The 27,757-nt window shown below is 48.4% G+C and overlaps 1 protein-coding gene across 8 annotated transcripts in view; it reads left to right on the plus strand.

The window, feature by feature from the left end:
* Window positions 1-27,757, plus strand: part of RNF8 (ring finger protein 8) — a 98,765-nt gene that overhangs the window by 45,088 nt on the left and 25,920 nt on the right. For all 8 annotated transcript variants that reach the window (XM_029592891.1, XM_029592894.1, XM_029592897.1 and 5 more), the window contains one exon: window positions 6,840-6,947. In XM_029592891.1, coding sequence (XP_029448751.1) covers window positions 6,840-6,947 — 108 coding nt within the window. The remainder of the gene's footprint in view (window positions 1-6,839; window positions 6,948-27,757) is intronic.

The raw sequence follows: 27,757 nt of genomic DNA on the forward strand, positions 1-27,757 counted from the left end.
TCTTGCCATCTCTGGATAAGTTCAGGGATGCAGAGGAGTTTCGCCTTTTGCGCTCCTTGGATGTTAAGCATCTTGTGCAGTATCTGGAGGTGTCGGAGTCTTTTCGAAAGATGGATCGCCTGTTTGTTCTCCATGGCGGGAATAAGTAGGGCTCTCCGGCTTCACAGGCTACCAAAACTTGTTGGATTAAGGAGGTGGTCTTGGCCACGTATATGGATGCTGGAAAGCCGTTGTCTACTCAGGTTAGGGCTCAGGCAGTGTCATGGGTGGAAGTTAGTCTTTTGTCTCCTATCAATATCTGCCAAGCTGCGACATGGTCCTCCTTACACGCTTTCTCCAGGTTTTATCGTTGGGATGAGCAGGCCCGGGAGGATGCAGCCTTTGCATGAGCGGTGTTGACTGGATCGCGGGCAGCCTCCCACCCTGTTGGGGAGTAGCTTTGGTACATCCCACGGGTCCTGAGTCCATCTGTCTACATGCTAGGAAATGGAGAAATTACTTATCTGATGATTTTGTTTTCCTTAGTGTAGACAGATGGACTCAGCTTCCTGCCTTCGGCTGCCGCATGAGTGTGTCAATAGTCTTGTGGAGCTCTGGGTCCCAAAGGATTCATCCAGTCCCTAGCTTGGGGTACCTGGAATCTTACGGGAGTTCACTGTTTATGGTTGGTTGAGTACAGTTATGGTTGCCTGTTTTTAATTATCTTTTTCATCAAGTTTTTTGCTAGTCTGTCCATAGTTGCTTTTGAAGGGAATACTGGCAGGCTGGGGTCACTGCAGGGTTATATATACCGTGGCTTCAGCTTGCTCCGTCTCCATCTGCTGGCAGGGGAGCATAAACCCACTGGTCCTGAGTCCATCTGTCTACACTAAGGAAAACGAAATTATCAGGTAAGTAATTTCTCCATTTACTTTTATTTCTTATAGAACTGGAGTTCACATCTCCAGGAACTGCTGATCTAGTGATGGGGGGTGGGGGAGATCATTGTTGCCCATGAGGGGAAGGAGTGGGGGCCTTGTTTTTACTGACAGGATCATTACCACAGGCTCTGCCTTAGATATCTAACTAATTATAGACTGCTGGGGATGTGCATGGGAGTTGCTTTGCCCTCCTGAGCACTCAAATAAAAGGGGGTGTCAATCCCAGACATATGTACCCTGCAGTCAGGGTGTGTTGCCATGACAAATCCTATCATAGTAGATGTGAAGGGCCATTAGGCACCATACTGTACACTACAGCAGGTAAGTTCTGTGCAGCAGAAGAGAGAAACCACATTCTCACATTTTAGCTAGGTTGAGTGTTGGTACTTCTCAATAAAGGGACCTACAAAATAGAACTTCATTTGCCACTGGATCTCCTACAGAGCAGGAGCTTCTCCTTCCCACCTTCATTACAGATCCAAGCTTAGAAACTACATGCACATCCCATTTTTCCATGTTTGAACTGGCAACTTTTTGTCTGAGCTGTTGACTGAGAAACTGTCTTTCCAGGCTTTCACATTCCTTACTGACCTCTGAGAGCTGTACAAGTCCATCTTTAGGCTAGGGCAGAGATTTCCAAACCTGTACTGGAGGACCCTTAGCCAATCAGGTTTTCAGGATACCCACCACGAATATGCATGAGATAAAATTTGAATGTTAGGGAAGCAGTGCATACAAATTTATCACACGCATGTTCAATATGGATATCCTGAAAACCTGACTGGTTGGGGATACTTAGATTGTAAGCCCTCTAGGGATAGGGAAATACCTGAAGTACCAAAAAGCAGAATATAAATCGAATAAATAATTTCTTAGCATCCACTCAGATGAATCCAGAACAAGTGGGTTATGCACCTCTTCCAGCAGATGGAGACGGAGCAAACTGACACCACAGTACATATACCCCTGCAGTGACATCAGCCTGCCAGTATTCTCTGTCTCCAGCAGATGGTGGACATGCATCTCCCTACTGGGGATTGCTTCGATTTAAAAAAAAAAAAAAAAAAAAGAGAGAAATAAGGAAAATAAATCTCCCCGTTCTCCTGCGGTGATTACAAACAGTCCCCCTCCCAGTTGAGAATCCCTGTGGTTCCTTAGATGAGTGCCTTGGTCCGGTAGCTGGTTTTTCAGCCGGCGTAGATGGCTGTCGGTTCGGCGTGTGCATCTAACTGTGCATCAAGGTTGTGTGTCCAGTTTTTGGAAGCTTACTCGGGCCTTGTATTATGTGCATCTAAGTTATGTGGCACCTTAAGTGGCCGCATGCTTATCTGTGCACACAAGTTGTATTGTGCGCGTAAATTATTTTACGTCGCTTATTTTTGGGATGCCTAGGTATGAGACTCCTAAGTGTCAGACGCCTAGGTTGGACGTCTAATATTTTTGGACTTACAAAAAAGAGAAAGCTAGATGCATGCCTTCGGCCGCCGCTCAAGTGCACTGGCAGCCATAATGGCACCTATGCCTAAGAAACCTGACTTTGGAACTCCCCTAACTGGTTCCTCAGCAGGGGATGGTTAGCTCTGTGAGTAAGCCTCAAGAACCTCCTGGATTGGAAGCTTCTATATTTTTGTAGGTAGAGTTTTTCCAGGGATTGCAATCCTTTCTCCAGGCACAATCTTCAGCCCTCTCTAATACTCCCAGAGCAGAGTTGCAGGTAGAACCTTGCCGGGATGTACTGTTAAGCACCGGAGTACTGTTACAGCGGCAATGAGACTTCCCAGTGGAGGTCTGGATGGCGCAGATGATGATGCCAACCCTGACTTCCTTGAGGATGGTGAAATTCCTCCAGGATTAGAACCATATAGAACCATGCTACAGTTCTTTCATAAAGATGAACTGCCAGCTCTGAATTCCCAGACCATGAAAATGTTCAGAGTTCCTGAGGCAGATGCTGTGACTGAGCCGAAGAAAAATCCCATTTTGGCCTTTTGTTTTTTCTCTGTGATGGAAGCCATTCAAGAATTAATTGATCTTGAGTGGGGTGTCCCAGAGGATGATTTCAAAAGGTGTCAGATTTTGGAAGGTCTGTACCCTCTTGATCCAGTAGCAAAGGAGCGTTTACGTTTTCCGAAGGTAGATGCACTTGTGTGTGCAGTCTCCAAGTGGATCACTATTCCAATGGAAGGAGGAGCAGCCTTAAAGGATGCTCATGATAGAAGGATTGAGACTGTCCTTAAACAAGCATTCCGTGGGCTGTGATTTAGTCAGCTATTTAGCCAGAGGAGTGGCTTCCATAGTAGTGGCCAGGCATCACTTATAGCTGAGAAATTGGTCGGCTGATGCAACCTCCAAGACTAACTTTACCAAATTGCCCTTTAACAGCTCGCTATTATTTGGGAGCGAGTTGGAAAAACTGGCCAGTAAATGGGATGCTTCTTCTGTTCTTCGGTTGCCAGAGGATAAGAAGCAGATGCCACACCTTTTTAAAATGAGAGGTTGTACTAGAGGATGCTGGCGTCTTCATGTCTATAGAGGAATGACCTTTCAGAGAACTTGACCTCTTGGTAGATCTCAGTTGTTTTTTCCCTGACAGCCAAGAAGGGGCGCAAGTTCGGATAGTGGAACTTTCCAATGAAGGTTTGCCGACCCACCTCAGGGAACAGGAGATAGAGGGTCGCCTCTCTCTCTTCAGTCGAGATCACATCGGATCAATGGGTCCTGGAAGTGATTCAAGAAGGTTATGTGCTGGAGTTTTGCAGTGTTCCTCGGGATGTGTTCATGATGTCTCCCTGCCACTCAGCACAGAAGAAGCAGACAGTGGAAACTACATTGGCAAGGCTCCTTAGTCTGAGGGCTGTGATTCCAGTGCCTGCGTTTCAAGAAAATACGGATCGATATTCCATTTATTTTGATGTGCCCAAGATGGAAGGCTCCTTTCATCCCATTTTGGATCTCAAAGGTGTCAACCATCATCTGTGGGTGACGCATTTTATCATGGAAACATTGTACTCTGTAATCATGGCTGTACAGTCGGAGGAATTTCTGAGCTCTTAGGATCTATCAGAGGCATACCTTCATATTCCCATCCGACTAGAGCATCAACGCTTTCTGCGGTTCACAGTTCTGGGATGCCATTATCAGTTTTGGGCCCTGCCCTTTGGCCTGACCAGTGCCCCAAGGACCTTTTCCAAGGTAATGGTGGTAGAGGCTGCAGAATTGAGAAATGATGGGATCCTCGTACATCCGTATTTGGACGACTGGCTGATTTGAGCCAAGTTGCTGGAAGAGAGCTGCAAAGTGACCCGCAAGGTGATCTCCTTGTTGCAGGAGCTCTGCTGGGTAGCGAACCTGGCCAAGAGCAGTCTTCAGTCTGTTCGGTCATTGGAATACCTGTGGGTTCGGTTCGACATGAAGCACATGCCGGAAGCATGCATTCAGAAGTTGATGAGACAGCTCTGTCTGTTATTGAACACTCTGCACCCAACCGTATGGTTCTACCTGCAAGTACTTGGCTTAATGGCGGCGACCCTGGAAATGGTCCCTTAGGGCGAGGGTGCACATGCATCCTCTTCAGCGCTCCCTGCTGTCTTGGTTGAACCCGCAGTCTCAGGACTATCCAATTTGGCTCCTCCTGCCGATGGAAGTCTTCCCCCAACTGCAGTGGTGGCTGCAGGTAGATCATCTAAGCACCCTAGCATCACCGGACTGGCTAGTACTGACAACAGATGCGAGCCTCCTTGGTTGGGGAGCTCAATGTCAGAAGCTGATGGCACAAGGGTGCAGGTATACAGAAGAATCTCTCTGGAACATCAATCGACTGGAAGCCAGGGCAGTCCGGTTGGCATGTTTGCAGTTGAGCAACAAGCTGCAGGGTCTATTGGTCCGGATAATGTCAGATAGTGCAACGACTGTGGCTTACATCGATTGACAGGGAGGAACCAAGAGCCAGCAAATGTCGCAGGAAATAGATCAGCTTATGGAATGGGCAGAAGTGCATCTCCAGATGATCTCAGCCTCACACATACTAAGAAAAGACAATGTAAGAGCAGACTTTCTCAGCAGGGAGAGTCTGGACCCAGGAGAATGGGATTTGTTCAATGAGGCATTTCAGCTGATTCTGGATTGCTGGGTTCCCTGTTCCTAGAGCTCCTGGCGACTTCTTGCAGTGCAAAAGTTCTGCGATTCTTCAGTCACAGGAGAGATCCAAAGTCATTGGGAATCGATGCCTAGTGCAAGAGTGGCCAGAAGACAAGTTGCTGCATGCCTTTTCTCCATGGCCCATGTTGGGCAGATTGGTCTGAAGGATTGAACGCTACAGAGGGATGGTGCTCTTGGTTGACTAGATTGGTCCATGAGGTTGTAGTATGCGGATTTGTGGCAGCTCCTCGGGGACTCCCCTTTCAACTTTCAGCATACAGGAACTTGCTAAGTCAGAGTCCGGTTCTTCACGAAGATCGAGCCCTTCAGAGGGCTCAATTGCTGAAACGTGGATACTAAATGGCAGTGATTTCTACTTTGCTTTCTTGGCCTATGTGCGAGTTTGGCGAGTGTTTGAGGCCCGGTGTGAGGATTGAGGCACTCTTCCTCATTCGGCCAAGATCCTGCTTGTTTTGGAATTTTTGCAGGATGGCTTGAATAAAGGTTTGGCCCTTAATTCCTTAAAGGTAAAAGTAGCGGCTCTCGCCTGTTTCAGGGGCCAGGTGAATGGTGGTTCCTTGTTGGCTCATCCTGATGTGTCCCGTTTCCTGAAAGGAGTAAAATATCTTCCTTCCTTCCTTGCGGTTTCCAGTACCCTTATGGGGTCTTAATTTGGTCTTGGATTTCTTAGCAGGTACTACGTTTAAACCGATGCATAACCTATCCTCGCAGTTACTGACCTTGCAAACAGTGTTTCTTGTGGCAATTTGTTCTGCGTGGAGAGTTTCTGAGCTGCAGGCCTTGTCTTGCCAGGAGCCCTTCCTCCGGGTGACTCCAGGAGCGATAACAGCTGCGTACTGTTCCTTATTTTCTACCGAAGGTGTTCACTGACTTTCACTTGAATCAGTCCAACTCCCTGCTGTCTCTGGACAGAGAGAGAGAGACATAGGGCAGTATCGTCTGTTACGACTCTTGGATGTCGAGACATATCCGGTATCTGGAGGTTACTGAGCCTTTACAGAAAAATAGATTGTCTGTTTGTCCTTCACGGTGGTACTAAACAACGAGAGCTAGCTACAGTAGCTCGCTGGATTAAGGAGGTAGTCACAGCAGCATACATTGATGCTGGCAAGCCTTTACTTAGTCAGGTTAGGGCCTATTCCACAAGGGCTCAGGCAGTGTCATGAGCAGATGTTAGGTTGCTGTCTCCCCTTGACATTTGCCGAGCTGAAACATGGTCCTTCTTACACATCTTTTCCAGGTATTATCCTCTGGATGTGCAGGCCCGGGAGGACTGCAGCCTTTGCACATGCAGTGACAGGACTGCGGGCAGCCTCCCGCTCTATTCGGGAGTAGCTTGGGTACATCCTACTTGTTCTGGATTCATCTGACTGTCCTAGAAAAGGAAATTATCAGGTAAGTAGTCATTTCTCAGTTCTGTAGGTATTTCCATGTATCCAGAGGGTTTACAATCTAAGGGAGTCATTTATTTAGTATTTTCCCTATAGTGACAACCCCCTAAGTTTGTACTTCAGGCAATGGAGGATGAAGTGACTTGCCCAAGTTTGCAAGGAGTGGTAGCAGGATTTGAACCCTGGCTTCCTTGGTTCACAGCCTGCTGCTTTAACCATTAGACTACTCCTCCATTCATAAGCTGCTTTCTCTGACTGCTGCTAGAGGCTATCAGTCAGGATCTGTGGCAGGTCTTTATTCATCGTCATAAATCCACCAAGCTTTCTGCAGAGAACTTTCCATCCATGACTGCCCATCTTCTATCTGCAGGAGGAGAGGGAGAAAGTGAGAGCACAGAAGGAGGAGTTCCTCAGCCAGATGAACGACGTGCTAGAGAATGAGCTGCAGTGTATTATCTGCTCAGAGCATTTTATTGAGGTAAGCTTGAGCCACAGCCCAAGTGTAAGGGAAGTTGGTATGTGTACAACAGCACTAATAGCCTCTGCTTGCTGAGAGGACAACGGTTAGGAAGGGGCTTCAGAGTTACTAGCCTCTGCCTGCAGGATGGACAATGGAGAAGGGAGAGCTGCAGGTTCAGTGCTTAGACTCTTAGTCTCTCTCCTTCCTCTGACAGCAAAAGGATAGAAATGGGAGTTTCCTGATTTAGAGGTGAGAGCACAGATCCTAGAGGTCATACAATATTGTGATGCTCTCCGCTTGGAGTAAGGCGCTTTAGTGACGTCGCTGAGACACATCCTTCCACCAGATGGCATCATTTTGAAGAGGGAAGAAGAAGAAAGAACATGGTGGAAGGGTCGGGCACGATCTGAGACCTCAAAACGATGGGGTGATGGGTTTTAGGTGGCTCCCTAAGCATCTGACCTGGGCCAGGGCCTCAGCAATGGGACCCAGCCTCAGCCCCGGGCTTAGGCCTGTTTTTATTTTTTGTTTGTTTGTTTGTTTTACAGTGAATTCATTGGGAATCTATGGATTGCTTCCCCCATTGACTTCAGTGTAAAACAAAAAGAATTAATGAAATGAACCAACAAATTGAATTATTTGTTTAAGACAAATCTGATGAATGACTGTACCCTACGAAACGAATGAATAAACCAAATTGAATCCTTTTGTTTCTGCACATCCCTAGGAGCAGTGTGTGCCGCTGTACTCTCCAAACCATTCTCTCTCCCACTCTGTGGGTTGCATAGCTTTCTCTATGCTCATTGTGCACGTCAGGCATTTCAGAAAGGTTGCAGCATCAGCTGGTAGTGAGATACGGATAAAGTCTTGCAAAAGCAGCCACCAACATTTATTGCAACGGACTTCAAAAGCAACATTGCCATCCTACTCAGCTAGTTGTGCCTTGCAGGCTCCTGAGGAAACAGGACCATGAAGCCTTTCCTCAAGAAAGCAAATGATTACCCAGGGGCAGATTTTAATATCATTCACCTAAAGACAAACCTTTCCTGAGAATCTTTCTGCAATGGCATTCACAAAAATATTGAAAAGAACCAGTCCAAAGACTAATCCTTGCAGCACAGTTTACCCCTACCCTTTGTTGCCTCCATCAACTAGTTTCTAACCTAGTCAGTCACTTTAGGGCGCTCAGTTTCTTTATAAATCACCCTTACTGAAATTCAAGTACACTACATCTAGCGCTCTCCCGTCACCAGAGTCATTTATCAGATTCATATGACAAGATCTATTGCTGATAAAACCATGCTGCCTTGGAGTTTTTAATCCATTGGATTCCAGAAACTGCACTATCCTCTGCTTTAGCAGAGATTTTATTGATTTGCTTGCCACAGAAGTCAGAATAACCAGCCTGTATCTCCCAGCTACCTCCTTGCTTTCACTTTTGTGATTCGGAGCCACATCCACCCCTCTCCAGTCCTCCAGGACTACTCCCGATTCTAAGGAAGCATTGAAAAGGTGCCCAGAAGAGCTGTCATATCATCTGCCTCCTCGCCTTATCTACTTTTAGTTTAGTTAAGCTCCTTACAAACATAATTTTCTGAAAATCATTTGAGATTTACTTCCAGTCTTATTTGTGTTTGCTTTATGTGGTCCTGCTCCAGGCCCTCCCACAGTGAACACCAAACAGAAATATTTGTTAAGCAATCCTGCTTTTTCCTCCTCAGCCTCTGCATATTCCTCCCCTCACCTCTGAGTCTCACAATAACACTCTCGCTCTTCCTTCTATTGCTGACATGTCTGAAAACGTCTTGTCTCCCAGTTTTACCACATTTGCTATTTGTTCTATCATTTGCACCTTTTGACGACTCCTTTCCCATCTTCTCTTAGCTTTTCCAGATATTGTCGCCTGTCTTCCTCGTTCTGTGATCTCTTGCAGTTTATGAATGCGAACCTCTTCTCCCTTACCTTTTCAGATACTTCTTTAGAAAACCGTAGTGGCCTCTTTCTCCTTTCCTTTACTCTAACAGAAAGGTGAGTTGCCCTTGTAATAAATCCTTTTAGTTTTGCCTTCTGTTCTTTTGCTTTCCCTAGATTTTCTCAACTAGCTAATAACTCCTTGGGGTACTCCCCCTTTTTAACAAAGTTAGTTTTCCTGAAGTTTAGGAGCCTCATCTTGGAACAAACCTTCATTTCCAGTATCATCATTTCATTGAAGAATTTAAAATCTGCCTCTGGTAACTTTTTGGAGATATCTTTGAGCTTTTACAAGTAGTTATATTGGAATTGGTCCATCTGTAATTAATGCTTTCCTCTTTATCCAGTCAGGCTAGTCCATACAAGTGAGTTCCCTGTACGTACCAGGATCAGTCCAGACTTCGGAGTCTCTGCACCAAGCACGCCCTTTCAAGGGCCAGACCATAAGACAAAAAAACACTGATATTGTTACACTGGAAGGAGAAAGGACCTCCGAAGAGCTGACACTAAAGATCCACTCACCATGGCCCAGAAGCCAGATCGGGACTACCAAAAAAACCAGGCCAGAATGGCCCGCTAGTCACTGAAGCCCCCTGAGAAACATGGGCCGAGAAGGAAACACATATAATGCTCCACTACTGGCCTAATGCCACCACAGAACACCTATGTCATGAGGATCCCTTTGGCGATTGTGGGGGAAAAAAAAAATTCAGTGTTCAGGCACACCTATGCTGCTTGCCACCAAATCCAGATACAGCCGGCTGAGCCGTAAGAAACAGATCAAAAGACTCGACTGACAGACACCTCTGTTCCATGTCCATAGCATGGCAAAAGAGAGACTGGTCTGAATAGAGCCCATTCTTGGTATTTGAGCTGACTAAGTCTGTAAGAATGGAAAAGCTTGCGCAGAAGAAGAGGAAATGCTCATCACTAGAGAAATTCTGCAGGCTCTGAGTATCCCCGGAGCTATATGCATGCTACCACCTTGATTACATTTATCATCACTAGTACCACCCAACGAAACAACCAAGTGGCAAACTTTAGACATGCTAACCAAAACACTCACACTTTTAAATGAAAGAAGGACTGGCTTGTCATTTCGAGATACTGGTTCTAAGCCACTAGCTCCTAGAATGAGGGCCACCGACTCTCTTCCATGAGCACCACTGTTCAGACGTATGGCACCAACTGCATTCCTCTGGTCACTGGCTCACTTTGCAGACATTAATGCAATTTCTGGCTAGCACCAAGTAGTCATGGGACTGAAAATTCCTCCAAGAGAAAAAGACCTTCTGAAGACGACACAGGAGCGTCCTGAGCCTGGAACCAAGTCTAATGTTGTTGCCCTAGAACCCAGGGAGTAAGGAAGGATCTACACAAAGGGACAGACCACACCCTGCAACTCTTTAAGAGAACCCACAGCTTTTCAGATCCACTGCTCTGAAAGGGTCCAAGCAGTATCAAACTGAGCTCCAAGATAATTCAGGTTCTGCAAGGGCAGCATCTGAAAAGTCCATACACTCAGTTGAAGGACATCATCCGGCCCATCAGACCACCGAAGTCTGCCGCGTCAACCTGCCTACCTGCCCTTCGGCCCAGGACCCTCCGGCCCATCAGACCGCCGAAGTCTGCCTGCACCACCGAGCCTCCGACCTGACCCGGACCACGTGGACACGGCCCCGACGCCCCAACCGTCCTCTCCCTGAGCTCTGACTGCCTCCTGCCTCCACCAGCCAATAGCAGGTCAGAGCTGCACTGACATCAGCGCCTGGGAGGGGGGAAGGAAGGCCCTTTAAATTTGGGCTCCATCCCACGGCTCGATCCTATTCTGCCGCGCCGCACCAACCTGCCTACCTGCCCTTCGGCCCAGGACCCTCCGGCCCATCAGACCGCCGAAGTCTGCCTGCGCCACCGAGCCTCCGACCCGACCCGGACCACGTGGACACGGCCCCGACCGTCCTCTCCCTGAGCTCTGACTGCCTCCTGCCTCCACCAGCCAATAGCAGGTCAGAGCTGCGCTGACAGCGCCTGGGAGGGGGGAAGGAAGGCCCTTTAAATTTGGGCTCCATCCCGCGGCGCCGCACGCCGGGCGTCGCGTGCACGAAGGAGCGCGACCTAAGGGGCCTGCCCCTTGGTGTGCCCCTTAGTGTGACCTTCATCCTTCAGAGCCACACAGAAGCGTCGATCAATTGGACATCACATTTCATACTTAACAGCCTCCACTTCCTTGATTTCAGCCTGCCCCTATACCTTGCCAGGATTCAGTCTCAAACTGCCGTCCTCCTCCTCCCACAATCTCAGCTACTCTCCAGCCTCCACTATGCTTCCTTTCCCATCCCCACTATTAAGAACCTATACAATTCCAGAAGAAAGCATAGCACCTTCCCCTCCCCACAACACAGCAGGCTACTACCTATAATGACTACCCACCTCACTCAATTTTTTGGGCTCTCTCTCTTCTCTTTAACTCTCCTCAATGCCCAATCCCTCTCAAAAAAAAACCCATTTACTCAATGACTACCTTCTGGACTCACAACCGGACATATGTGCAATTACAGAAACATGGCTGAAACCCACGGACATAGCTTTAATCAATCAACTACCACTTCAGCTCTATGACATTTTTTTCTGTTCCCAGACCTAAAAAAAGAGGGGGGGGTCCTGCTCTTAGCAGCAAAAAAAGAACTAAGATTAACTCTCCTGAATACCAATCATACATCTAGACGCGAAATAGCCTTCCTCAAATCAAAACAACTCCAAATCTGCCTAATCTATGCCCCCTACGGGTATACTTGAATCCGATCCATCTCAACTCATCGAACTCATTGCTAAGCATATGAACTCAGAAGCCCCTACTATTATCCGTCCTATACGCACTGAACGACCCACTCGCACTGTCAACAAAGGCACCCTCTCCATTCCCCCTTTGAAAAAAGCCCACCTCTCCTCTACTAGGGACCGTGCACTATCCATTGCAGGCCCTAAACAATGGAACACCCTCCCTACCACTCTCAGGCTAGAGCCATGTTACGCCAAGTTCAGAAAAAAACTTAAAACATGGCTCTTCCGACAAGCCTACCCTGATTAAGTACACCGACTTCTGCAAGTATCTTGCCTACGCCTTGTATATTCCTGTAAATAGTCCGTTGCAGTTTTTATTTATTGCTTTAATTCCTCCACCTCCTGCTCTTTGTATACTCCTCCTTGTTCGCCCTCCCTGTTCATTGTAATTTCTACCTTTAAAGTTACATTGTAAACCGGTATGATGTATGCATACTAATACCGGTATATAAAAGTTTTTAAATAAATAAATAAATAAATTATTATGGGAGACTTCAATTTACATGTAGACTCTTTACCCCTCTCCTCCAACTGCGATACCTTACTTTCCTCCCTCAAGGCTATGGGATTCCAACAAATTATCAACAGCCCCACTCATAGAGGTGGTCATACTCTGGATCTCATCTTCACAAACTCAGCCCTTTCCCCAACTTCCCCTCCTCGATGCTCCCAATACCTTGGTCTGACCATTATCTGATCACATCTGAACTCTATATCCCGGCCGATTCAGCCCCCCCACCACCCAAAACTACTATCCATTTCAGAAAATCCTGCTCTTCGGAAGACCTTAGTTCCTTCCTCAGCACTGAACTTGTGAACATAGACCTGACCGACGCAAACTCAGCCATCACCACCTGGTTTAGCATTACCAACAAGGTGGCAGATCATCTATGCCCGCAGAAGGAAAAAGAGTTCCCTGTACGTACCAGGATCAGTCCAGACAGCTGGGTTATGCCTCCTGTCCAGCAGATGGAGTCAGAGAGAAAACTGAAAGCACCCCCTAGATATACTGGTGTGCCACCTGCGATCCCTCAGTATTATCTCTGACTCCAGCAGATTGAGAGGCATAACCTGCGGTCCTGGCCTGGTCAGTTTGTCAGTACTGGGAAACAAATTATTATAGTACGCTAGTTATACTTAGGACCGGATCAAGTGGTTTCTTCTCTCTCTTGTTGTGTTATTCTTGTTAGACTGTCTGTTTCTCTCTCTCTCTCCCTGGCAGCGCAGGAGCTTAGAGCGTGGCAGGCACAGAGGGCTTGCCCTCTTATTTTCCCCGGCTTAGAGTGTCCATGAGGCTGGGGGAGAGTTTACCGGTGGGCCGGTCACCCTCCCCCCATTTTCCAGGGTCCTAGCCCTGAAGGGGGTTTAGAAGTGGAGAGCAAAGCTGAAAAAAAAAAAAAAAAAGACAAAAAAGTGTTTGAGCCATTTAAGGCCTGTTGGTGACAGGCAGTGAGCTGGTTTGTTGCTTAGCCCCGGCCTGCCAGTGCCTCTACGGACGTCGGAAGGGGTGGCTGGGTCACCCGGCGCAGTTCTCTGGTACAATTTACTTACCTTCTTTTTTGGCGCGCTTTTCTGGCAGCTCCTCTGCCGCTGCGATGCAGCGTTCTTCGGCCTGCACGGCCTGTGGGGGGGGCGGGGGCCCGACTCTCCCGGGAGGGTCTCTGCTCCCACTGTCTTCCCGGGGGCGGGGGACCTTCCCGGGGGTCGAGCGCTGCCCGCAGCGATTCTTCTCTGCCCCCGACGCCGCGGCTTAGCACAGCTCCGAGCAGCCATCCTCCGGCCCCTCCTCCTTCGGGGAGGTGAGCGGCGGCCATCTTGGCCACGAGGCAGGCGGATCACTCGGCTGCAGAGGAGGAAACCTCTCCTCCCCCTTCCCTTCCCGACCTCAACCCGTGCCCACGGGGCGATTTGGGGGATTTCGGAGCCCCCCCTTCTCCCGGGCTCACATAAGTTGAATTAAAAAAAAAAAAAAAAAAAAAAAGGTCGGTGCCGTTTTCGTCTGTCTGTGTGCTCCTAAAGCACAAAGCTCTACTGCAGGCAGAATCTGGTGGGGAAGCAGCAGGTCCCTCTCCCCCGAAGACTCCCAGGACAGGAGACCCCGCTGGGGGCGGGGATCTACAGAGACGCAGGCCACCCGCCCGAGGGGGGGGGGCCGGGAGTGCGGGGGACTCAGTAGCCGCTCCGGGCCCTCCAGGGGGGGCACCAGAGTTGCATGCAGCGGACGACCTAGAGGTCTTAGAAGGGATGCCCCCAGGTGCTACATTTATTTGGGAAGGATGAGTTAAGTCCCTCATCCTCCATGTCCTGCAAGGGCGGGAGCTGCCTGCTCCACCTTCCAATGTTGCTACCTCCACGGGGGATATTGCTATGGCCAGCCTTCGGGCCCCTCGATTTTCCCTTTACATCCCAAGGTTTTCTAAATTTTTTCTAGGGAATGGGAATTACCGGAGGCTTCCCTGCGGATGAACAGGGCCATAAATTAAAAAAAAAAAAAAAAACATTTGTATTCGTGACCCGCGGTATATTTGGATCTGTTCCAGACGCCCGCGGTGCATTCAGCGATCACGGCTGTGGTCAAACATACGGCTAGTCCGGTTACGGGGGGAATAGCCTTGCAGGATCTCCAGGACCCTAGGTTGGAGGCCTTATTGAAACGCATTTTTGACGTGGCGGCCTTGGGGGTACGAGCAGCCGCGTGCAGCAGTCTCGTCCAGAGGGCCATCCTGCGCTGGGTCCAACAGCCTTGACCGTGCAGGAGCTCCCTCCGGCTGTGGCGGAGCGGGCAAAATTGTATTGAAGCGCCGGTCGCATACGCAGCGGATATTTTATATGATTGCTGCGCACTTCAGCGAGAATTATGTCCTCTACAGTTTCAGTGCGGCAGTTGTTGTGGCTCCGTCGTTGGTCGGCAGACGCCTCCTCCAAGGCCAGGTTAGGCTCCTTCCCCTCTTAAGGGCAAGTTGTTATTCGGTGAGGAACTAGATCAGATTATTAAGGACCTGGGAGATAAATAGGTTTACAAATTCCCCGAGGACAAGCCCCATTGGTTTTGGCCCTCTGGGAATACCAGGGCTCGGTTTCTGGGTCAACGGCGTTTCCGTACGGGTATGGGTGATTTCTTCCCCAGATGCAGCAACCCACGACGTCCCAGTCCTGGTCTTCTTCCTTTCATGGTAGGCGGCCTCCGCGGGGAGGTGCCTCGCAAGTATTTCTGCCGGCAAGCCCGCTCATTGAAGACGCGCAGTCCCGCTCCTCCGTTCCTTTAACCGGAGATTGGCTGTCCCGTCTTTGGGAGGAGTGGGTCCAAATAACTTCGGATCTATGAGTGCAAGACGTGACTCGGCGAGGTTACGAGTTGGATTTTGCACGTTCACTCCGGGATCTCTTCATAACATCGCTGTGCGGGCCCCCGGAGAAGCAGCAAGCTGTACTTCAGTGGTCCCGGTCCCACCGGACGACATCAAGACAGGTCGGTATTCCATATACTTTCTGGTTCCCAAGAAGGAGGGCACCTTCAGACCGATCTTGGATCTCAAAGGGGGTGATCAAGGCCTTACGCGTGCCTCGTTTTCGGATGGAAACGCTACGGTCGGTTATTGCGGCCGTTTACAGGGGAGACTTTTGGCTTCTTGGCCCTGGCCGAGGCGTATCTTCACATCGGTATCCGAGAGCGGCATCTGAGGTACTTGTGGTTCATGGTGTTGGGACGTCATGGCCAATTTTGTGCCCTTCCATTCGGGCTGACGACCGCTCCTCAGGTATTCACCAAGGTTCTCGTAGAGGTTGCGGCCTCTCTCAGTCGGCAAGGGGTTCTAGTGCATCCCTATCTCGACGATTGCTTCCTCCGGACGAAGTCGCGAGACTCTTGCAATCGGGCGGTTCCTTGGTGGTGTGGCAACTTCAGTTGTTGGGTTGGGTGGTCAGCCTCGCGACGAGTTGACTCGAGACGACCCAACAGTTGGAATGTTTGGACGCTCGCTTCAATACCCTAAAGGGCAAGGTTGTTTCTCCCACATCAACGCATGCTCAATCATGGCTCAGGTGGGGCGCCTGATTGCCCTTCCCATTCCTACGGCTTGGGATTATTTAAAGATCATTGGTCCTTTGGAGTCTACTGCGGAGTTAGTGCAGTGGACTTTTGCGCAAATGCGGCCGTTACAAACCGCATTGCTTTCTCGTTGGGATCTCAGGTCCGAGGTTTACGGCCTGGAACTGCCCTGGCTGGACCCGGCCCACTCCAGTCCTTCCAGGTGGCTAACTCCCGGTCTTCTCCTGCAGGGTGCGGACCTGGAGCCTCCGTCTTGGATTGTGGTGACGACGGATGCCAGCCTATCGGCCTGGGGGGGGCGTTCTGTCAGGCCCGAGCAGTCCAGGGCGCATGGACAGCGCTCCAGTCCACTTGGTCCATCAATCGCCTGGAGACCAGAGCGGTGCTTCTGGCCTTACGCCGCCTCCTCCCGATCGTCCACGACCGAGCGGTCCGGATTCTGGTGGACAATGCGACTACAGTGGCGTAAGTAAATCGACAGGGGCGGCACTTGTCGAGCATAGCGGCCACTCACATTGCCGGCGTGGACAACGGGCAGGCGGATTCTCTCAGTTGTCGGCATCTAGATCCCGGAGTATGGGAGCTGTCGGCGGAGGCGATGCACCTCATCGCCCAGCGTTGGGGGACCCCACGCTTGGATCTGATGGCGACCAGACTAAATGCGAAAGCGGTGCGTTTCTTCGGCCGAAGGCGGGAACACGGGTCAGAAGGAGTGGACACGTTGGTGCTTCCGTGGCCCCGTCAGTTTCTTCTTTACGTGTTTTCCTCCATGGCCTCTGGTCGGAAAGGTGTTGCGGCGCATAGAGTATCACCAAGGCCTGGTGATTCTTGTACCTCTGGAATGGCCGCGCCGTCCGTGGTTTGCGGTTTCGTCAACTGGCCGGTCGACGGTCCACTACGGCTGGGGCATCTTCCAAATCTTCTCCGTCAGGGCCCGGTGTTTTCGATCTGGCGGATCACTTTTGGCTGGCGGCCTGGCTTATCAGCGGAAACAGTTGAGGTAGAGAGGCTATTCAGACGCGGTTGTTTCAACTCTCCCTCAGGCGCGAAGGTCTTTGGAAGATTTCCACGTTTGGTGCGCTGCGCTACCTGTTGCGCCCCGTCATTCGTCTGTGGGTCACATTCCTTCGTTTCTGCACGATGGCCTGCAGAAGGGGTTGGCGTACAGTTCGCTCCGAGTTCAGGTTGCGGCGTTAGGTTACTTGAGAGGCAAGGTCGAGGGGTTTTCTCTTGCGAGTCACCCTGCTGTTGTGCGGTTTTGTTTTGAGAGGTGGTCGGAATTGGCGACCTCTGGTGCGTGTTCCTTGTCCTTCCTGGAACTTGAGCTTGGTACTCCGTGGCCTGTGTGCGGCACGTTTGAGCCTATCAGGATGGCTTCCTTGACGGACCTACCTCTCGAGACGGTTTTCCTAGTGGCCATCTCCTCGGTCCGTCGTGTTTCTGAGCTGCAAGCTCTTTCCTGCAGAGCACCATTCTAGCATGTTTCCACGTCGGGAGTCTCCTTACAGACCGTACCCTCCTTCTTACCTAAGGTGGTTTCTTCGTTCCATGTTAACCAGATGGTTGATTTGCCCTCTTTCTCGGAAGAGGAGCTCCGGTCGGCTCCAGGCAAAGACCTGAGGCGTTTGGACGTCCATCGGGTCCTTCTGCGTTATCTGGAGGTTATCAACGACTTTAGTAGGTCAGACCACCTGTTTGTCTTGTGGAATGGGCCCAAGAAGGGGCTTCAGGTGTCCAAGTCTATTATCGCCGCTGGTTGAAGGGCGCTATCGCGTCCACGTATATTGGTTGCGGTAAACCGGTTCCAGATGGGCTTACGGCTCATTCTTTGCGTTCTCAGGCGACTTCGTGGGCGGAAAACGTCAATTGGTCTCTAGTCAAGAGATCTGCAGGGCGGCCACTTGGTAATCATGGTATACGTTTTCCCGGCATTATCGGTTGGATGTCCGTGGTCCGTCCGCTCAGTCGTTTGGGAGCAGCGTGATTCGAGCGGGACTCTCAGGGTCCCACCCCAGTTCAGGCGGCTCGGGTACATCCCAGCTGTCTGGACTGATCCTGGTACGTACAGGGAAAGGAAAATTAGGTTCTTACCTTTGCTAATTTTCGTTCCTGTAGTACCAAGGATCAGTCCAGACGCCCGCCCACGGTTCTGGGAGTCCGCTCGTCTTCTCATATTCCACGGTCCTTCCTTGGCAGATTGTGTTCGCTACGTTCGGACCAGTTTTTAAGGGTAAGTTGTAATTCCTCAGTTTGTCTTTTACACTATTTGTGTTGTTTTAGTTCTACCTGGTCTTCTATGTTGTCCAGGAAGTTTCTGTTTGATCTAGTCTTTAAGTACCTACATGCCTACAAAATTACAAGGGGGTACAGGAAATTTTTGAGGAAGTTGTCTGAAGTGGTCAATTACTTATTTCTGCTTTGATATCACATATACTGAGGGATCGCAGGTGGCACACCAGTATATCTAGGGAGTGCTTTCAGTTTTCTCTCTGACTCCATCTGCTGGACAGGAGGCATAACCCAGCTGTCTGGACTGATCCTTGGTACTACAGGAACGAAAATTAGCAAAGGTAAGAACCTAATTTTCCTTTAAATTTCTCCCTCAAGAACAAAAAACCCTGGTTATTTTTATTTATTTTATTTATTTATTTATTATTTTTATATACCGACATTCATCTCAATTGAGATATCACACCGGTTTACATTCAGGTACTGTAGGTATTTCTCTATCCCCAGAGGGCTTACAATCTAAGTTTTTATACCTGAGGCAATGTAGGGTAAAGTGACTTGCCCAAGGTCACAAGGAGTGATAGCGGGACTTGAACCTTGGTCTCCTGGTCCATAGTCCACTGCTCTAATCACTAGGCTATTCCTCAATGAATAGTTCACCCCAGAACTAAGGAACCTCAAACTAGAACTACGTCATAAAGAACATCAATGGCGCAAGAATCCTAATACAGCCACCTCATCAGCCTACAAATCAGCTATGCACAACTACAGAAATACAATCCTTCGTACAAAGAAAGACTTCTATGCTCTCAAAATCCACCACGTCTTCTTCGACGCCAAGGCCCTGTTCTCTTATGTCAAAGATCTTACACAGCCAGCCTCCCTCACCATCCCAGATGACCAAGCCCAATCTAAATCCTCAGAACTGGCTATCTTCTTTCAGAATAAAATCTTAAACCTCCTAGCCCCACTCGCCGCCTCAAAGACCCAACCACCTCCTCCTCATTCCTCCACCTTCACCCAGAAAGCAAACTTCAATTCATTCGAATACACTTCCTCCCTCGAAATAGAAAATATTCTAAAAAAGATGAAACCTGCCTACCATCCAACTGATTCCATCCCTTCTAAATTACTGCTCAACATTCCTAATACAATTGCTAAGCCTCTCGCTGAAATTATCAACTGCTCTCTATCTCTTGGCTCAGTTCCAGATTCTCTCAAACTTGCCTCCATTAAACATCTGCTAAAGAAACCTAACCTAAATCCAACTGACCCGGCAAACTTTCGACCCATAGCCAACCTCCCATTCATCGCCAAACTCTTGGAGAAAATTGTCAATAAACAGCTTTCTGAATTCCTTGAGGAACACAAAATCCTCACCCCAGCTCAGTTTGGTTTCTGCAAATCAAGGAACACTGAATCCCTTCTAATCTCTCTTACTGATAACATACTCCTAGGCCTCGATAAAAAAACAACATACCTCTTGGCCCTACTCGATATCTCAGTGGCATTCGACACCGTGAATCACTCCATCTTAATAAAAAGTCTCTCCGACATCGGCATATCAGGAACTGTCATCAACTGGTTTAAGTCCTTCCTCTACAACAGGAAATTCAAGGAATCTCAACCTATTATTTCAACACTTGGAGTTCCACAAGGGTCATCGCTTTCCCCTACACTGTTCAATATCTATCTCCTCCCCCTCTGCCAGCTTCTCTCAAATCTAAAATTTACTCACTTTATCTACGCGGATGATGTCCAGATTCTTATTCCAGTCACCGAATCTCTGAAAAAAACCCTCGACTTCTGGAACAGTTGCCTACATTCCATCAACCTCCTATTATCCAGCCTAAACTTAGTTCTTAATACTTCTAAAACTGAACTCTTACTCATCTCGCAGAATGATAACAATTTGGCCCTCATCAATCTACTGGCTCCTAACTTGACTTCCATCACACATGTGAGGGACCTCAGAGTCACACTCGACAACAGACTGAATCTCAAAACATTTATCAACAATACAACAAAGGAAGGTTTCTACAAACTGCAAATTCTAAAAAAGCTTAAACCCCTCCTGCACACCCATGACTTCCGTTCAGTCCTTCAAGCTATCATATTCTCTAAAATTGACTACTGCAATTCTCTCCTACTCGGCCTTCCTGCTTCCACCACAAAACCCTTACAGATGCTACAGAACTCTACCGCAAGGATTCTGACGAATACCAAAAGAAATGAACATATTTCTCCGGTTCTAAAGAGCTTACACTGGCTCCTCGTCAAATTCAGAATCATTCACAAAGCTCTAATGCTGATCCACAAATCTATCCACATGCAGACCCCAATGGATCTAATCTTCCCTCTTCGACTACACACGTGTGCCAGACCTATAAGATCAGCACACAAAGGCACACTCCATGCTCCTCCCTCCAAGACCACACTCAGAAAACGGGCCCTCTCCACAGCAGGGCCCACACAATGGAATTCTCTACCACCTGACCTGCGCCTAGAAACCTGCCAAAAGACATTAAAAAAAAAAAGCTTAAGACTTGGCTCTTCAGCCAAGCGTTTCCCTGAAGAACTGAAGCACGCCATAAGACTCTTTACACCTCACCGCATTATTTAACACAGTTATCGTTGTTGTTACCTTAATGTTATTAACGCTATTACTCTTTCTCCACCTCTATCCTTGTTTGTGACTCTCTCTAGAGTTGTTTCTCCAGGTTAAAATCCCCTGTTTATTGTAATTCCAACTAAAGTTATATGTAAACCGACGCGATATGATTTTTCATGAGCATCGGTATATAAAAACCTCTTAAATAAATAAATAAATTTTTATCGGCCCATTCCACTGAAGGGCGAATCCAAAGCTCTTTCTTGCACTGTGTGACAACTTCCCAGGAGTCACTCCTTTCAAGGATTCTCAGGCTGATCCGAGATCAAGGGACAAAGCCTGAACCTAGAAGAATTGCCGACTTAGTACCATTGACAAACCACCTGGCTTAGACTGTAAGGAATAGACTGCTGCATGAACCAAGATCAGAGCTCCAAGAAGGGGCCCTTACCTAAACGGATCACCTTTGAAAAAAACATTGGCCTCATAAGGCTTTGGAAATAAGAGGAGCACATTCCAACTCCAGTGTTCCAGTAAAGATGAGGCTTATCTTGGAAAAAAAACCAAATTGTGGAAAAGGCCAAGACCTCCCCCCCACTAAGAAATGCTCACACTGTCAGGGGCTGGCACTAACAGGACCAATGCTATCTCTGTAATCAGACAGAAAACTAAACAAGGCAGTACAGGGAATCTGCTTCTCTCAAGTTTCTTACATGGAAAGTAATATTCCTTGTAGCAATAACCTCAGCCACAAGAGTCAGTGAACTTCAGGCTTTAGTTCATTGTTCTTCTCCTTATATGCAATTCTTCCATAGTAGAGTGGTGCTCTGCACCCATCGAAAGTTTCGACCTAAAGATGTGTCAGCTTTCCATATTAATCAAGCCATCATAATACCTGTGATCTGCCTGAAGCCACATGCACATGAAAGCAAGAAAGCCCTCCATTCCTTAGACTGCAAACTAGCCTTGGCTTATTACAAGAGAAAAACTCAGCCACATAATCAGGCTTTACAACTGTTCATCTCTTACAATCCTAATAGACTGGGTTTCCTAGGGTGTATCTACACCACTACTTGTTTAACACGCTTTTTGGTAATTGACTCCCCCGGTGTGAGGCTTTTGATACTTTGAAGTCCCAACATCGACATTTAGTTTGCAATACCAAGATATATGCAACACTATATGCCAGTTTAGCCCCTGATGCAGCCCATTAAGGGCAAAACTCAACCAGGACATTTTAATTAATTGAAGCTGTTACAATGAATAAAGTATCCCTGAATCTAAGGTGACAGGTTTATTAGCTTACTGTTTGCCTTTTGAATTCTATGTCTGTTCTTGTCATCACCACCTTTTCCGGGAGGTCATTCCATGCATTCACCATCCTTTCTGTGAAGAAATATTATCTGATATTGTTCATGAGTCTTCCCCCTTGGAGTTTCATATTGTGACCCCTAGTTTTACAGCTTTCTTTTAATTGGAAAATATTTAATTTTTGTGCATCATTAATTCCTTTAAGGTATTTGAAAGAGTCTATCTTTAACTGAGGGTATTCTTTAAAAAAAAAAAAAAGCCCTCTGGCTGGATCTTTATTGCGGAGAGGAATTGTAACAATCAACCTGCCTGGCCAAATACTTTGGTCCTGCATCTCTCAGCTCCTTGAATCTGAGAGTGAGAACTTTAAGATCAATACACAGTCTCTCATTGGAGATCCAGTGATCCTGTCCTACCTTGGACATTCAGTCTGGTGGCAGTGTTCTGTACAGTCTGCAGTCTAAGGTGGGTCCAGACATGGCTTACAATCTAAGAGGGAAATTCATTAAGCTGCATTAGGGCTATAACATGCATTTCCTAGCATGTAGCCAGATGGTCTCAGGACCAATGGGTTATGTGCTCACCTGCTAGCAGATGGAGACAGAGTCAGGTTTCAAAGCTGACGTCACCCTAGATATACCCCTGCAGTAACCTCAGCCATTCAGTATCTCTCCGTCTCCTAGCAGATGTGGATTGTGCCTTCCCTGTTGGGTACATAGTACTCTTTAGAAGAGGAAATTTTACCTTTAAATTGGAGAAAGATAGAGCTCCGCTCTCATGCAGTGATACCTAATGGTCCCTCTCCCAGTTGAGAATTTCTGAGGCAATTCCCGAGATCCCTCAGAGGTGTGATTTGATCCGATTCCTGGTGTGGACTTTGCTGCTGAAGCAACTGAAAGAGGCAGCAAGTGTAGGAAGCCAAGCGCGGCAGTGACAGCCTATGCCCTCTCCCACTGCAGCTGGAGACCGTCTCTGTACTCAGCCGGTAAGCAAAAGAAGAACTACTCTGATTCAGAGACATGGAAGGGCTCCGGTAGGTCTTTCCTTCTGTCTCTTGCTCAGCACGCTGTACCGACGACGTTCCTGATCCCGTTGGGGCAAGGGAAGGGGGTTTCCGAGCGGGTTGAGTGGCCCTCTGATGGGCTAGGCTCGGTGAGGCACTCCATGTGACAGGCCGCAGCAACGCCATCTTGCGCACTATTTTGTGTGGCACCACTGTCTGTTCACACGGTGCCGGCCGGCCCTGCTGCACGCATAAGTGCGCACTCAACTGTGCACATGACCGCGCACATACCTACGCGTGTAATTACACGCATACATTCACACCAGCCGAATGCTTATACTTATGCGCGTCGGGGCGGACTTGTGTGCACTTGAGTTCAAATGCTAGCCGGCTGAACGCATGAGCTGCACTGAACTATGGTTCCTGGAGCAAAGAAGCACAAGCGACACACTTTGTGCTGCCTGCAATATTAGGGCTGCACAGTCTGAACTTGAATCCTTCCTGTGTCAGCACTATGAGGAGGCCCATGGAGGGCTGGACTCTCAGAACTTCTCCAAGCCCAGCCCCTCCCAGTCAGAAGACGAGTCAGCCATGACCTTATCTGGTACTACCCCGGATTTGACTTTGTTCAGGTGCAGTCAGCTGCTGCCCCTGCCCAGGCTGCGCCCGAGCTGGGAAGGCCTTTTCCTCCCAGCCCTATTAGCATGCCTCGGGACATGCCTTGCCTCACCTCACCAAGGATATCCCTGACAGGGACCCAGACACCACAGATGATGGGGAAATCCCTCCAGGCTTGGAACCATACCGGACCATGTTGCAGTTTTTCCACAGAGACGAATTGCCGACACTGGTTTCCCAGACCCTGAAGTCTCTGGGAATTCCTGGCATGGACCCTGTGTCTGAGCCAAAGAAGAACCCTATCCTGGTGTCTCTACGGAAAGCCTCTTGCTATTTCCTGATGCTGGAAGCCATCCGGGAGATAATTGACCTGGAATAGGATGCCCTGGAAGCCAGCTTTAAAGGAGGCCGGGCATTGGAGGCTCTGTACCCTCTGGACCCAGAGGCCAAAGCCTGCATTTCCCGAAAGTGGACGCCCTGGTCTGCGCCGTTTCGAAGCGAACAATTATTCCAGTAGAAGGAGAAGCAGCCTTGAAGGACGCATACGATAGGCGGATGGAGTCCATCCTTAAGCAAGCCTTTGACGTGACAGCAATGGCTCTGCAGATCGTTTCCAGTTGTGCCCTGGTGGCTTGCTCATGTCTTCTCTCTCGAGAGAGAGAGGCAGATAGCTCAGGGGCGCATTCCAGAGAGGCAGTGGAGCCCACCACAGCATTCCTAGAAGATGCAAGCTCTGATCTGTTGCATACCTTAGCCAGAGGGGTAGCCTCAGTGGTGGTGGCCAGAAGACAACTATGGCTGTGAAATTGGTTAGTGGACGCAACCTCTAAGGCAAACCCCACAAAGATGCTCTTTAAGGGACCCCTCCTATTCGGAAGCAAATTGGAAAAGTTGGCCAGTAAATGGGGTGAATCTCCAGGTACCAGAAGATAAAAAGAGGTTGTAGCGCCCCTCGCTTATGAGGGGTCGGACCTACAGAAACTCACCATATCAAACATCTCGACCTTCGGGAAGGTCTCTGTCCTTTTTGGAGCAGTCAACCAAAAAGAGGAACTGGTTCGGGCTCAGGTTCAACCCGAGCTACCCAATGAAGTTTGGCCGACCCATCCACAGGACGAGGAGATGGGGGCCGACTATCCTTCTTCTATCAGCGGTGGGTCGAGATCACATCTGACAAATGGGTACTGGACATCATACGAGAAGGTTATACTCTGAAATTTCACAGCATCCCTCGGGACATGTTCATGATGTTTCCTTGCCACTCCCAGCTCAAGAAACTGGCAGTGGAATCTACTTTAAGGCTACTCAGTTTGAGGCTATAACTCCGGTACTTACAACCCAGGAAAATACGGGGCGTTACTCCATCTATTTCATCTTACCCAAGAAGGGAGGATTCCTTTCGCCCCATTCTGGATCTCAAGAGCATCAGTCGTCATCTGCGGATAATTCACTTCCACATGGAAACTTTTCGCTCAGTCTTAATAGCCATACAACCGGGAGAGCTAGTGTTATGTGCCAAATACGCTTATGGCGCTTCTTCATGGGTACAAGAACACTATACTTAGATTTTATAGAAAGTATAATTTTTTATTGAGCAATATAAGTATTCTTGGGAGATGCTAGATGCCATTTCTCTGACAAACTGACCAACCAGCATCTTGTTTGTATACATGAACTGATCCTTCTTTTATAGGTAAAATACAGTACAGTACTAGGTCAGAAATTCTTAAGTTGCGTGACCACCTGGAGTATCATTTACAAAGGATATCATGTCAACAGCATGATAAATTATCCCTGAATTACCCTGACCAGTTCTCCAAGTTCGGGCCCATTTACTATCACTCTTTAGATAATCCTTTGTTCTGTTAAAATCTTGCTGCTCAGGACAATCTTCATATCTTAGGCTGTGTGCTGTGTTTACAGATGCCCCTGTAATGACATTCTAGCCTGAGGTTCTGACCATTGCCTTCTGCTCTTGTGACCCTATAATTAGGCATTACAAATTGTCGCGAGCTTCAACTGCTGTCCAGATGTCCTTGGAATTCCTCCAGGTCAGGATCAGTAGGGCATTTAAAGTTCACATAGCCAGAAAGGCTAAGATAGCAGAGGATTCTGGGTCACTTGTCGTCTCCATGTTGGTCTCAAGCTTAGGCACACACATCACTGGTAATCTCCCTGGACCTCTTGGAGGCCTACCTTCATATTCCAATCCACCAGGACCACCAGTGTTTCCTATGCTTTGCAGTACTGGGCCTCCATTACCAGTTCTGGGCATTGCCCTTCAGCCTGGCAACCGCCCCAGAACATTCTTCAAAATTATGGTGGTGGTGGCGGCGGCTCGAGGAAAGAAGGGATCCTAGTGCACCCTTACCTAGATGACTGGCTGATTCGGGCGAGTCGTTGGAAGAGAGCATCTAGGTGACCAGCAGGGTCACGTCTCTGCTTCAGGAACTTGGCTGGGTTGTGACCATGAACAAGACCAGCCTCAAGCCCTTCCAGTCCTTAGAGTACCTGGGGGCCCAATTCGAATCCAAGCAGAACAAGGTCTTCCTCCCTCCCCCGAGGAGGAGGAAACTGATGGGCCAAGTACGCCGGTTGACGACCACAATGCACCACAAGGTGTGGGACTATATATTCAAGGCCTCTGCCTCATGGCATCAACCTTTGTTAAAGCTTACTCTGTGCTTATGGCCAGGGACACAAGAACACTTAGACTCAGTAAAAGTAAAATGTATTTTTATTAGTTAATATAAGTGTTCTCGGGAGATGCTGGGTACTGGGTGCCCTTCGTCTTACAATCTGACCAGCATCTCCTCCTATACAGAAAGTGATCCTTGTTTTATAGATAACATTCAAATACAGAGTAGAAGGTTCTAGAGACTTGCATGACTGCCCAAAGGATCATTTACATTTATTTATTTATTTAGGGTTTTTATATACCGACTTTCTTGATATATATATGTCAAATCAAGTCGGTTTCCATATAACACAACTATCGCCGGGGGGCGTTACATTAAACAATAAACATAGTATTGAACAGAGAACGTGTATCGTTACCTTAAACAATCAATAAGGTCGTTATATTAAACAATAAACATAGTATTGAACAGAGAACGTGTAGGGTTACTTTAAACAATCAATAAGGTCCTGATGGTCCTGAGGGTATTAGGTTGGCGTAAGTACATAAGTTGTGATGTCAACTGCATGATTAAATCATCGCTAACTATCCTGATTGGCTTCCCAGGATGTGTAGCCCATTTCCCATGACTTTCTTTGTTCTGGTAAACTCTTACTGGTCAAGTCAATCAACAGGTCTGTAACTGTGTGGATTACAAACTCCTGAGAATAGTGCCTGAAGCTCCCCTGTGGTGACTCTATGAATAGACATCATTGTGGGTGAGGGCTCACATGCGGCTCTCCAACGCTCCTTACTGTCACGCTGGAACCGACTGTCCCAAGACTGCTCGATTCGCCTCCACCTACCAACTGAGGTATGCTCTTGGCTCCAGTGGTGGCTATAGGAAATTCGCCTAAGTAAGGGTGTAAGCATGTCCCCACCAAACTGGCTAGTCCTCACTACAGACGCGAGCCTCCAAGGGTGGGGAGCCCACTGTCAGGAATTGACAACCCAGGGATGATGGACCCTAAGGCATGCTGGAACATAAACCACCTGAAAGCCCGAGCTGTCAGATTAGCGTGCCTACAGTTCAGCCACAGACTCCAGGGCCAGGCGGTCCATGTTATGTCGGACAATGCAACAATGGTATCCTACATCAACCACCAGGAAGGAAGCAAAAGCCACCAAGTGTCTCTAGAAATAGACCCCCTTATGGAATGGGTGGAGTTAAATCTACAAGGGATCTTGGCCTCCCACATCTCAGGAAAAGACAACGTCAGAGCAGACTTTCTCAGCAGGGAGAGTCTGGATCAAGAAGAATGGGCGTTGTCGACCAGAGCCTTCCAGCTCCTGGGAGATCGCTGGGGCTGCCCATTCATCGACCTACTGGCCACATCCCATAACGCAAAGGTTCCCGATTCTTCAGTCGCAGAAGAGATCAGTGTTCCCAAGGGATCGACGCCCTGGTCTAGACCTGGCCAGAGCCTCTGCAGGGCAAGATCATTCGCAAGATCGAGCGCCACAGAGGATTAGTCCTTTTGGTGGCCCCAGATTGGCCCAGACCCCCGTGGTATGCAGA

This window comes from Rhinatrema bivittatum, chromosome 3 (assembly GCF_901001135.1).
Source record: "Rhinatrema bivittatum chromosome 3, aRhiBiv1.1, whole genome shotgun sequence".
NCBI classification, from domain to species: domain Eukaryota; kingdom Metazoa; phylum Chordata; class Amphibia; order Gymnophiona; family Rhinatrematidae; genus Rhinatrema; species Rhinatrema bivittatum.